The 13,465-nt window shown below is 43.7% G+C and overlaps 1 protein-coding gene across 1 annotated transcript; it reads left to right on the top strand.

The window, feature by feature from the left end:
• The first annotated feature begins 1,300 nt into the window (after positions 1 to 1,300).
• On the top strand, positions 1,301 to 6,768 carry LOC148927574 (uncharacterized). The gene is made up of 3 exons (XM_089056655.1): positions 1,301 to 1,346; positions 1,614 to 2,917; positions 6,709 to 6,768. The coding sequence occupies exons 1-3, from the start codon at positions 1,301 to 1,303 to the stop codon at positions 6,766 to 6,768; spliced, it is 1,410 nt and encodes a 469-aa protein (XP_088912781.1).
• The last annotated feature ends 6,697 nt before the right edge of the window (positions 6,769 to 13,465 follow it).

The following is a 13,465-nucleotide window of genomic DNA, read 5'->3' as shown; positions in this document are numbered from 1 at the left end:
TCGCCTTACAGGCATGTGTTTGCAAGATGTGTCACTTACCTGTTGGTATTGAGCACAAGGCGTACTGGGCAGTGAAAGAACTGAACATGAAACCGATAGCTTGCGAAGAAGAAAGGAAGTTACAATTGCAAGAATTGGAAGAACTTCAGCTGGAGTCATTCGAGTCTGCCATGTGGTACAAAGAAAGGACAAAATTATGGCACGATAAGAATCTCCGGGTCAAGGAACTTCATGTGGGACAGAAAGTGCTCCTTTTCCAGTCCCGGCTCAAGCTAATGCCAGGAAAATTGAAGTCTAAATGGATCGGCCCATATACCATCGTCGGCATCCGCGCAAACGGAGCATTGGAGATCCAGGGAAGTGCTCCTAACTCTGTTCCTTTCCTTGTCAATGGTCATAGAGTAAAAGTCTATAGGGATAATTCCGAGTTGTTTGTAGTGGACGAAGTTCCACTACATGCACTCCCTACTATCGCCTCGACGGACGAGGGGATATTCTCGATGAATTCCTGGGTCAAGTAGTAGGTTAACAATTTTTAAAATACAAACTGAACCAGGGAATCTCGGGAATACTCTAAAAAAGTGTGTAAATAGTTTAATTACTTTTCAAACTTAGAAAATCCAAAAATATTTTTGAAGCACCAGACTCCGAAGGAAACCGATATTTTATACTCTAACCATGACCTAGGAGTCTGGAACCTTCACATTTTTTTTATATAGGTCATGGTCTAGGGAGTCGTCTGGAGGAGAATCTTAAGGAAGAAATCAAGGGAAACTTGAAGGAAGAGGTCAAGGAGGGACGGAGAAAATTTGAAATTCAAATCTGCCGATAAATATGGAAGTTGTACGGTCTCTTACCTCATGCCTGCAACTGCACCATCCTTTCATCAGAAAAGCAACCGTCGTTTCTTTCTCTATCCAATAATCCCAAATCGACGAATATCTGAAATTTACTCTTCCTTCTCTCTACTTTTGTTCTCTCTCTCTCTCTCTAGAAAATAAACCCTAACCCAATTCGACCAGATTTTCTCTTGTTTTCAGATCTGCAGTGATGGATTAGGGAGCGTCGAGAAAGCAAAAAGAAGTGTATGACCCAGTCCTGTTGGCGGAATTGACGCAGAAATTAGGGAGCGTCGAGAAAGCAAAAGAAGTGTATGCCCTGTTCGCCGCTAGCCTGATGCTGTCCGCACCGGTCGTACCACCACTGACGATTCCGGCAGACTCGGCAGCACAACCGGCGAGAGAAAGAGGAAGCGGTACACGAACGGCCGGAGGGTGACGGATCGACAAACGACGAAACCATGGTGGAAACAGAAAGGCAAGAAGATGAGAACCCTAATCTTGAAGGTATGGAAGTTTGTGAGGGGGAAACCCCTGTTTTAGATGAAGTTGTGGAGGGGGCAACCCCTATTATGGACAGCATGATTGAGGGGGAAACCCCTATTGTGAATAATGTTGCTGAGGGGGAAACCCCTTTGGAAACTGGGGATGAGACCCCAATTGATTTCAGGGGTGCGACCCCTGAGTTCGTGGAAGAGGGGGCGACCCCAAGCGGTGTCTGGGGGGAAAACCCCATCTATATTGAGGGGGCGACCCCGATAGTGGAACGTGAAGGGGAAGCCCCGGAAAAGCTGTTGGAAGAAGTAGATCTACTCACGACTGGAGTACCGGAGCCCGAGGGAGGGCTGAAATTGATTGTGGACCTGGTGGGTGACCAGGATGAAGATGAACCTAAGATAGATGAGAGGACAGAAAGGAGGCGCACCAGGAGGAGCCTCCTCGATGAAGTCGATGACTTAGTTCCTGATGCTGCAGAGGCAGAGGAGCGTCGCCTGGCCAAGGAAAGGGCGAGGAAAGGAAAGGCGGCGGCCACCTCATCTACCCGGTCTAGGAAAGCTCACTCTGTCAAGGAGGTCGAGGAGACCCTTTCCCCTATAACCGAGGAATCCTCTGTCGAGGAACAAGATGAGCCCATCCCTGAGCCCATCTACGACTCTGAAGAAGCTAAAGAGGAGCCTATTCCAGGACGTCCGGAAGTCTGGCTGACTAAAGAGTTGTTAGAGGAGATGAGGCAGTTCGACGACCAGAAGAGGATCGCAGTGTACAAGGAAAGATGTAGCGCTGGGAAGATGGCCAAATCTGGGAAGCAGTACAGCTCAAGGGAGCTTAAAATGATTGCATGTGACAAAGAATTCCGCGCTTGTATCTATTCGATAGGATTTGAGTGGTTATTACAGCACAGCCAGGAGAGGGTGCCCGTGGATCTAGCAAGGGAGTTTTTCTCCACCTTTCGTTTGAAGAACACCACTGATCTCGACGCGGATTCTATAACGTTCAGGATTTTTAATGAAGAGTATGAGATGAGTATTCGGGAATGGTCTCTGCGGATGGGGTTGTTTACCCATGCCGAGGATGAAGAGGGGGCATGGAATGATAGGATGGTTGGAGTGCCGAAGAACACGCCCGGTTTCAAGGTGCAAACGGCATGGGAACTGATCACGCACCCCAAGGCGGGGACGTTTAAGTCCAGCTACTCCAAGGCCTCCCACATTGAAGACCGAATTCTCCGCTTTGCTCAGACGTTTGTCAGTTACAACTTGATGGGTACCGCTAATTCAGCTCTCACAACTACCGACCTCTACTTCACATGGTGCATGGCGAAAGGCGTGAAGGTGCACCTAGGCTATTGGCTGGCTCAGGCATGCCACCAAATGACGAGCAACCCTGCGCGTCATATGTATACCTGCCACCTCCTCGGCTCCTACCTCCAACGAAACATAGAAATGAAGATCGCCAAGGCCACTCCGTTGGTAGTCATGTGCGAACCCCCGGAAGTGTTCAGTGTTGATTATTTTTTCAACAAGGGATTGCTGCAGACACATGGCACCAAGACTCTCTTCTACTCGTTGGGAGATAAGGTGAAAGCAGAGCCTGAGGAAGCCGAGGAAGCCATGCCAAGTGAAGAGATTGAAGAGCTACGCAAGGAAGTCCAGGATGTGAAGAAGGAAATGCAGTCAATAAGGAGGGAAATGATAAAGGAACTTGGTGGGATCAGAAAGGAATTGAATGGGAATCGGGAGGAAGTGAAGACGCTGAGGGGCAACATTGCAGATTTGGCGGTGAAGTGCGCCAAACAAAATGAGCGAATGACGGAAGCGGTGGAGCTTTCGATGAAAATGTTTAAGTGGCTGCAGTAGACGCTCCCCTTGACCCAGTCGAAGGTAACTCCTGGGTCCAGCAGTGAAGTCAAGCAGCCTATTCAGAGCAGTCCCTCCGTCAGGCAACCGCAGCAATCGCTCAAGCAGTTGATCTCCCCGTCCGTTCCCAAACAAGTTCCAGCCCATCTAAATCAAAGTGTATAGTGAGGAAGCCAGTACTCGAACAAGCAGCACAGGAGGAGCAAGAGCTGGAGCAGCCAGCAAAGAAGAAAGTAAGAATGACCCGACCCGGAATCCCACCCCAGTCTGGCTCTCGTGGGAGCCAGCCCCAGAAGTGAATCACCATCCCATGACCAAGTAACTTTTAATTTTCATTCTTTCAGTTTTTTTTTTATTAATTTTGTTACCTATGTGTGTCTTATAATTGTTTGTGTCTTCTCCCACTTAGCCTACTACGTGGTCTAAGTGTGAGAAGTTTGTATTTTCTTTTTTATTGTGCTTTTCTCACACTTAGCCCAATGCTTGGTCTAAGTGTGAGAAGTCTGTATTTTCTGTTTTATTGTGTTTTTCTCCCACTTAACCCAATGCTTGGTCTAAGTGTGCGAAGTTTCTATTATTATAACCTGTTTTGTTGTTTCGCATTGATCTCCCTGTTTCCCCCCTTCACGACAATGGCTTGGGGACAAGCTTGAGTGAAGTGGGAGGGGGAGAGGAGTCAATGCATTATTTTGTTTACATATTAAGAGTCTGTAAGTCTAAGTATTGTCGCATGAGCCAGTGAATATAATACGGCATGATTCCTTTAGTGAAAGTAATTGAAAATAGGAGGTATTTCAACTTAGAAGCTTTTTCTTGTAATAAGCCTAGTTAATCTGAGTGAAGCGAGAACGATGGAGGATGCCTCTACTTACTTAGTTGTGAAGCCCTACTATAATAGTGAGTTATAAGCTTTAAATAACTTCGAGCTAACACATGTTTAAGGGCCACCACTGAATGCTTAGGGAGAAGAGCTGTGAAGGAGAAAAAATGGGAAATTGGGTTATGAAGGTATAAGCTGGACGAAGTCCAGGGTAAGGTGTTATAAGCTGGACGAAGTCCAGAAGAGAAGAGAAATGGAGGAATAAGCTGGACGAAGTCCAGAGGGAAAAAGAGAAAAAAAAAGAAGAAGAAAAAAATATATATAAAAGGAGGAGAAGATAAAAAATATATATATAAGGAGGAATAAGCTGGACGAAGTCCAGGGGAAAGTTGCCTAAAGGGTAGGAACAGTAATAGCCTGACCTAGGAAAAGGAGGAACTCTCATAACCCGACGCTTCAGTGGTGTAGCATTAACTTAAGAGAGAATCGATCCTAACATCCCTGGTGAGGAATGAGTGATCGAGTGAATCCAAAAATTCGGTAAGTAAAGGCTATCTTGACAAGCTGACAGATTGGCTAGGTAAAGGAAAGGAAAGGGCCTATTTGGAGGAATGCAACCTATTGAATTGACCTTAATCTTGTGGGGACGGATACATAAAAGTTGAAGCTAGCTCATGCATATGTGTTTATGTGTTTGTATGTTTTTCTTAAACATTTTAAGTTTTAAATTGTGTCTAGGTCTAGGAGTCTGTCTAGAGTCCAAGGAGTCGGTCAAGGGATAACCTTGCTTGAAATTCGCCTTATTCTTTTTCTTTTCTTGAAACTCTTTCTCTTGTTTTTTTGGTGTTATGAGAAACATTCAAGTCTCTGTTCTCAAGTTCAAGTCTCTGTTCTCGCCTGTCGTGTGGCATTTGTTGGATATGTTGGATTGTGCTTCTGAAAATATTCTGATTGGATTGTGATTATTTGTTGTTGAAAAGAAAATTGGTTGTTTCCATCGCAGTGGAAGCCGAGCTCTTGTTTGAAGTATGTTAGGAGGTGTGTTTTGACTATATGAGAAGTTTCTCAATTAGTGTTTGGTTGAGCAGCCTATTGCGATGAGGATCAAGATGTTTTTCTCTTTAGAGAATGATAAGGCTAATTTCATGCATCGGTTATATGGTGAAAAGCGTTACAATTTGCTGGGTCTAACATGTTTCCTAAGCCAGGTGTGTGATAAAATCGCTAGATCGAGAGAATGCTGAAGGAAACGGTCTAGCAAAGGAATGAAGTGAAGTGAGCAGAATTCAAAGGAGAAGAAGGCGTGACGGAGGGAGTCAGTGGCTGAGGGCAACAAAGTCTATCTATACCTCGCTGGGCCCCACTCCAACGCCTATAAATAGAAGAGCATGCAACGCACAATGGACATCTATCTATCACTTTTTCACTTTTTTAGCTCACACACATAACACACACTTGGGAATGGGAGATCTGGGGTAGTTTGGATCACGAAGGGGTTCATTTCGTTAGAAAGTTTCAGTGCAACACCGTCCGCGAGTGGGCGAAGATACAATCTCTTTAAATTTCAGTTGTTTTTGCACTTTTGCGGTCGAACTTCACTTTTGGGAGTCGACTTGGCTGTTGATGTTACTTGTTATCCTTTCGCTTCTGTTGGTTTGCGTTTATTTGTGATATTTCAAGTTGATTTACGTAGATCTTGCTGCTGAGAGTTTATTTTAACAAGTTTTATGTCGATCTCTGTTTTTTTTTTGATGTTGTGGTACTCGATCTGGGAATTTGGTGATGGATCTGTGGTTTGTTGATTTATTGGAGGTTGTTGTTTGAATCTGAAGTGATGAAGTGTTTCTGTTGGTTGGAGTTTGCGTCGGACGCTTGGATCTGGAGTGGATTTAGCGTCTGAGGTTGGATTCAAAGTGAGAAAGGGGAGTTGTTGGATGGATTTGAGTTTTCTTCTTGTTTCCTGTTTTACTTCGTCTAGCACCTGTAGATCCGTTTAGTTCTTCGTTGTTATGCATCAATTTGATTTAGATTTAGCTTGCTCTGCTCTGATTTTGTTCATGTTGTTTTTCTTATGAGTTTTTACGCAATTTGGTTGAAGAAGATGATGTCGCTGTTAGTTAGTACCCGAGTTAGTTATTCTGCCAGCTTTTCGACCGTACTCTGCCATTTCAGTCATGGTCCCCACAGTCAGTTTGTTTCCCAGGTCTAGGTAATCAGAGTAGTTTTTCTTTAGATCTAGCGATTGTGCGGTTAATTTTCCTTGCATAGTTTTCTTTGTTGCTTTGCCTAGGTCTAGTTGTTAGCGTAGCCGTTTTAAAAATTCCCAAGTCAAGTTTATTTTGTTTTCCTCAACCCAAGAACAATGCGTGGCAGCAGCCAACACCAAAAACAAGCCCAAATCCTTGAACATGATTATTACGCATCCTTCTCCGTGGGATCGATCCCTACTTCCCTATACTAGGTTTAGTAAAGTGGTTGAGGGTTTTTGAAAGAGTGCTCTGTGTGTCCGACGACCAGGATTTCCTACGACCAACGAGTTCCTAGACCGCGTGATTTAGTGGATTTGCTGGACCAGGGGAACCTGTTTATTTCCTTCTGTGCACACCGTGAACACAACAACAATTCCGTACTTTCAGAGAATAAAATGTAATTAGGTTTTAGATTAGCATTTATTTTGATGCTTCTTTTGTAGTTTGATGTTCTTGTCAAGATGCTAGCAATTGTTTGCTTCCATCTTAAGGGAGGCTATTAGAATTAGAGAATAAAATGTAATTAGGTTTTAGATTAGCATTTATTTCTCAGCCTATATAAGGCAATCTATTGTAAATGACACTTTACAAAATGTAGTCAATAAACAAATTCCCCTTTTCTCTCCTCTCTCACAATCGACGGTTTTCTTCTTCCTCCTTCCATGGAGGTTTCTCCATTCCTATTCAATTCTACATATTTTACAGTGAATATGGATCAAATTCACGTATTTTCTAGCAAACTGCAATGACCCGTTGGGAGTCTTCTGTTGAATTTGGCTTTTCTTGTGGCCTATTGGATTTCTTCTGAATGGCCTATTGGATTTCTTCTGAATGAGATAACCCATACCAGCGGCTCACATGGTGCAAACCTGACGACCCTGGGGCTCTATTTTGTTCCTAGGCATTTTTCTTTTCTTTTTTTCTTGCTTGAACCCAAATTCCGTCCTTTTGTTTTTTCTCCTCAAATGGACGGTCAAACTAATGGCCAACTATGACCTAACTTAGTTGCTGTCCCAACTCAACGCTCAACCGGACGATGATTCAGAGTTCAATTTCTGCAATCCGTACTTCCCGGACGAGACAGATAAATTATTCGAGGCGTAAGTTGCCACTTCAGAAGATTTGGTCGTGGAAACAAACCAAACTGGGAAGAAGTTTTGGGAACGGGTCGCTGAGCTCTACAACGCTAAGCATTCAGGTGGAACAGTTAAACGCAATATAAAGATACTTTGCATGCATTTCAGACGAGCAAGTGATAATATCCAAAAGATTGGCGGCCTCTCCAACAATGAAATGAGACAAATCGGTAGCGAATCGAGCGAACCACGACCATGCTTCTCTTTCAAACTGACACCAATAGAGCCTTCAAGCATGTCAGTACTTGGAAGGAGGTTCTCCATTTAGATAAGTGGGCAGAGTGGAACTGATTCCTCCTCGGGTTCCACCTCCAAACGATCGAGGTCGCAAGCTAGCTTGTTGGAGCTAATTTGGATGGTTTTGATGTCGGTGCGAGTGGTTCTAGAACCAGTTTGCGACGTCGTCCACTTAGGACGAAGTTGCGGAAGCTAGCCGCAGACCAGTACAAACCCAAGCGACTCCCGAACTCCACCTACTCCGCGCCTCCTAATCCTATGATTTTATTAAGATATTTGACCACACAATCAACACTAATACTAGCCGTATGAATCCGCAACAAGTTGTGCATAACCAGATAATTGAATCACTCCAAAGTTAATTGGGTATACCGGTCATACTACCACTACCGCTGCAGCCGCCGCAGTAGTTTTCAATTTTCGGGATTTAAATTATGCAATTTTTAATTTTTAGGATTTAATTTATGTAAGCTTTTAAGTTTTAGGATTTAAATTATGCAATTTTAATTTTTAGGTTTTAAATTATGTAATTTTTATTCCCTCCGTCTGCGAATAGATATCCCATTATTACCGAGTCGCATTTTAAGAAATTGTTTGACTTTATAAAATAAAGTGATAGAAAAAGTTAGTGGAAGGTGAGTCCTACTTTTTTATATAGGTTTTATAATAAAACATGAGTGAAGTGAGTTAATGGAATATGAGATCCACTTGCCAAAAATGATATTCCCTCCGTTCTATTGAAGATGACCCACTTGCTGAAAATGGAAACACCATTCTCTCTACTTTATTCCCTCTCTCTCTTACTTCACTCTCTCCACTTCACACACAAAATAAAGTTGCATAATGGTTGTGCCGCCTGATAAGGCTAATTTCATGCATCGGTAATGTGCGAAAAACGTTATAATTTGCTGGGTCTAACACGTTTCCTAAGCCAGGTGTGTGAAGAAAATCGCTAGATCAAGGAAGTAATGAAGAAGATGGTCTAGCGAGAGAATGGAACGAAATGAGCAGGATTTACGAGGAAATTGGCGTGATAAAGGAGTCTACAGCTGAGGGCAACAAAGTCATTATCTATACCTCGTTGGGCCCACTAAAACGCCTATAAATAGAGAAGAGCATGCAACGCAAGAAACACACAGTTTTTCACTCTTCTTAGCTCATACATTTTACACACACACTTGGGAATGGATCTGGGGTAATTGTGATCGGGAGGGTACTTTCTGTAAGATTTCGTGCTTGGCAACACCGTCCTAGTGAGGGCGAAGATACAATTACTTTTAATTTCAGTTGTTTTTGCTAGTTTCCACCGTCGAACTTCACTTTTGGGAGTCAACCTTGATGTTGATGATGTTAACTGCTTTACCGTTCATGGATCTGCGTTTAGCTGTTTAATTTCAAGTCATTTTGCATACATCTCTCTGCTGTTAGCTTAATTCTTCAATTGCTATGTCGATCTCTGTTTATTTTGATGTTGAGGTGTTTGATGTGGAAGTTGGTGACAGATCTTTGGTTGTTTGAGTATTCGGAGTTCTTACTTTTAAAATCTGACGTGATGGAGAGTTTTTTCTGTTTGGAGTTCATGTCGGACGCTTGGATCCGGAGTGGATTTAGCGTCTGAGGTCGGATTTGGCGTGTGAAAAGACAGTAGTTCGATAGATTTATTTTATTTCCTCTTGGTTTCTATTTTACTTCGTCTAGGGTATGCAGATCTGTTAACTTTTTCGTTTATTATGCATAGATTTGATTTCAAGTTAGTAGCTCTGTTTTTGTTTTGCTCATGCTGTTTTTCTTAAGAAGTTTTATGCAAATTTGGTTGTAGAAGACGATGTCACTGTCAGTTAGTACGAGAGTTAGTTATTCTGCCAACTTTTCAGTCGTACCTTGCTTTTTTAGACGTGGTCCCCACCGTCGATTATTTCCTAGGTCTAGCTGTTAGGTTAAGTTTTTTTTAAGGTTCCCAAGTCAATTTAATTTTTATTTTCCTCAACCCAAGAAAATGCGTGGCAGCAGCCAACACCAAAAACACTCCCAAATCCTTGAACATAAGTATTACGCATCCTTCTCTGTGGGATCGATCCCTACTTCCCTATACTAGGTTTAGTAAAGTGGTTGAGGGTTTTTGAAAAGGAAAGTGTTTTGTATGTCCGACGACCGGGATTCCTTGCGACCCACGAGTTCCTAGACCGAGTGATCTAGTGGACTTGCTGGATCTAGGGAACCTGCTATTTCCGTATTTGAATAGCGCATAACGCAAAGCATCTCACACGACCTTTTTCAAGTGGCGCCATTGCCGGGTATGGATGGCATTTGTTGTTATTTTAATTAAGGATTTGGTGTAAATATTTTAATTTTTGTTATTTTCTTTCTCCCTGACAGTTTATGAAAGCGGGCTTCCAATCTGGAAGTTGGGCAAGCTCATCTGGATCAGGGAGTGGCCAGTACGAGTGGCGAATCAAGGAATCTACATCTACCATCACTACTAGATCAGGATTGAGAACGGAAGATCCATTCCCGTTCGAGTCAGAGAGTGAAAAGGAGTGGAATTCATCGACAGAGGAGAACCCAGGGACATCAACCGAACCAGAGCATTCCGAGACCGAGGAGGAGAAGGACCCAGATATGGCTCATCTACTAGACCCCGATCCGAAAATAGGGTCACTCACCGCACATCTTGATGGTGAACCCGCTCATGCTATAGTCTCGAACCCACGACGGAGGTCGATCGACATCAAGACGAATGTACTTGGAGTTCTACCTACCTTCTCTGGGCGTAGGAACGAATGCCCTTATGAATTTCTGAACGAGTTCAGTAAACTATGCAGCATTCAGAAGCGACTCAATGAGGCAACAGAAGAGGACTACCGTCTTCGAGCAATTCCGTTTGCTCTCAAAGGGGAGGCGAACACTTGGCTGCTGAGGCTTCCACCGGACTCGATCAACACGTGGAAAGATTTTAAACTGGAACTTTTGGATTACTTTTTTCCATCTAACAAGACGGATGCCTTGAAGAAGGAGATTCAGGAGTGCAAACAAGAATACGATGAGTCTCTAAGTTCTTATTGGTCCCGCTTCAAGGGGCTGCTGGATGCTTGTCCAAACCACAGGATGATAGAAGCGGAGACTTACTATTTGTTCTATGAGGGTGCAAACCCTGAATCTAAGGACTTGATGAACTCCTCGAGCGGGGGGAATTTTACTAAGAACAAAGCAAGTGAAGCCAGGGAAACGCTGGGGAGATTAATTGGGGCAAAGAAGGCCTATGATAACCCGCGAAGCATATTGAGGAGAGGATCAGCTAATGCAGTGATGGATCAAGAAGACAAGAAGGTGGAAGATAGGATCGATAAACTGGAAAAGGCCTTGCTAAATGCGATCGTGAAATACAATCCGCATGCTCTAGTGGAAAATGAGAAATCCCCTGGTCAAGAGGAAAGGCAACTGCAACCATACTACAGTCAGCCCTGCGAAGGGGAGTGCCAAGCTCAAGCAAATTCGATGGGAAGTTGGAATCCCGATGGAAGTTGGAATCAAGGAAGACAGAGGGACGCCCCATGGAGGACTCACCCAAACTTTAGATGGACTGACCATGATCAAAGCCAGCCACCTCTTTTGCAGCTCACGAATTTTGCACACCCTCCGGAGAGGCAGTCCAACTGGTCAGGGAGAGGTCATGAAGGACAATTGCAGCTGGGATACAGGAATCAAGACCAAGCTAATTGGGGGAACAAAAATCAAAACAACCCAGGAAACTCCTATGTGCCACCTCACCAAAGGAATAACCAAGGCAACTTTCAGAATTCCCAACAGAACCACCAAGGAAATCAAGGGTCTGGTGGCCAGTACAATAATCAAGGGTCGAGTAACCAATACAACACAATCATCAAGGAAATTTTCGACAGAACCAAGGTCAAGGACAAAATTTTGGTCAATCCAACTTCAGACCACAACGGAGTTTGGATGACATGGTTCATGATCTGGTAAATTCACAACAGTTCATGCAAGGTAACCTACATTCCCACAATGACATGGTGCACATGTTGCAAGATGCTCAGTCAGAGCAAAAAGCCGCCATGGACATGATGGCAAAACAACTTTCCCAGATCGCAGTTTCCTTGAATGAGATGCAAGGGAATGAAGGCAAACTTCCTGCTACCGTCAAACCGCCAGACCGAGCAAACATTAGTCAAATCACCTTGAGATCTGGGCGGGGTTACGAAGGGCCGACGTTGGAAACTGATGAGGAAGTGCCTATGCAAGTTAAAGAAGGGAAACAGAGTAAGAAACAGCAAGAGGGAGGCGCTGAACCGAGGGAGATCATTGTTCAGAGAGACCTCCAGAAGGAAGATTTAGGGGGATCTCTACCTCGACCAAGGGACCCGTTCTTCCTAGACCCCGAACCTGAGGAAGTAAGTAGGGAAGGAAACAAAGCAGTTGATGAAACCCAGGCTGAGACTTCCACAAATGCAATAAAGCGAGCAAAATCATTTCCATATCGAGGGGAGGCGAAGAAGAAAAAGGATGATACAGAGGATCTCATGGAGATTTTCAGCAAGTTGGAAATCAACTTGCCATTCTTGCAAGCCTTGAAAATGCCCACCTTCAGTAAGTTCATCAAGGAGTTTATTGCAGGGAAAACCAAGCTAGACGGGAAGATTGTGATTGGAGAAACCGTGTCTGCTGTGATACAGAAAAGAAGGATGCCCTAGAAATGCACCGACCCAGGTATGTTTACATTACCCATCTCTTTAGGGGATATCAAGGTTGAGCATGCCATGTGTGATCTAGGGGCGTCAATAAATGTTTTACCACTTTCAATCTATAAGAAGTTAACTGGGGTAAGGATGGTTGCTACCAAGGTCGTGATCCAGCTAGCAGATAGGACTTGCATTTGCCCTGAAGGAGTGTTGGAAAATATTATAGTCAAAGTGCATGAATTTCTATATCCTGCTGATTTTTACGTAATCAAGATGAATGATAATGAGTCTGCTGAGTCTAGTGGGGTACTTTTGGGGAGGCCATTTTTGCGAACGGCTAAGACCATTATCGATGTGTTTGATGGAACAATTTTCTTGGACTATAATGGGGAAAAATATACCTTTAGCATAGATGAGGGGATGAAAAGACCTTTAGATGTTGAGAATCTCTACGCTATTGATGTTATTAACTCTTTAGTCCAAGAATATCTTGAGACAGAATTGATACAGGAACAAATCGACAACTCGGAGTTGAGCCATTCGATTGACAAAGAGGTTGTGGGATGGTGTGCAGCAGTGAACACAGAGGAATTGACAGATGAAGAGCTCACAGAGGCCATTATGGAATTCTGCAGAAGCCCAGAATCAGCTAGGTCCAAGGGATCAGCTTATGTGGCAAGCTTGGAAAAATCTCCTGGGTCAGGGAAAGAGACTTCACCGGAAATTTCGGAAAAAAATCCCTTGCCTCAGGAGATGAATGGAACGAAAAAAGAGCTGAAAACACTTCCACCAAGCCTTAAGTACGCTTACTTGGAGGAGGATGAGACATTTCCAGTAATAGTCAACAGCAACTTGACCAAGGGACAAGAGAAGGAGTTGTTGGAGGTCATCAAAAGGAACAAGAAGGCAATAGGATGGACTCTCTCAGATTTGGTGGAAATAAGTCCGGATCTTTGCATGCACCACATCCGTTTGGAAGAAAGTGTAAAGGCTCATCGAGATGCACAACGGAAGCTGAACCTGAACATGCGAGAGGAAGTCTTGAAGGAGGTATTGAAGTTGCTTGCTCTAGGAATCATTTACTCCATTCCTGACAGTGAGTGGGTCAGCCCTGTCCATATGGTGCCAAAGAA

Source organism: Salvia hispanica, chromosome 4 (assembly GCF_029641045.1).
Source record: "Salvia hispanica isolate PSC_SH4W2 chromosome 4, Shi_PSC_v1, whole genome shotgun sequence".
Taxonomy (NCBI): domain Eukaryota; kingdom Viridiplantae; phylum Streptophyta; class Magnoliopsida; order Lamiales; family Lamiaceae; genus Salvia; species Salvia hispanica.
Note: the sequence above shows the minus strand (reverse complement) of the source record. Positions and strands in the feature narration are given on the sequence as shown.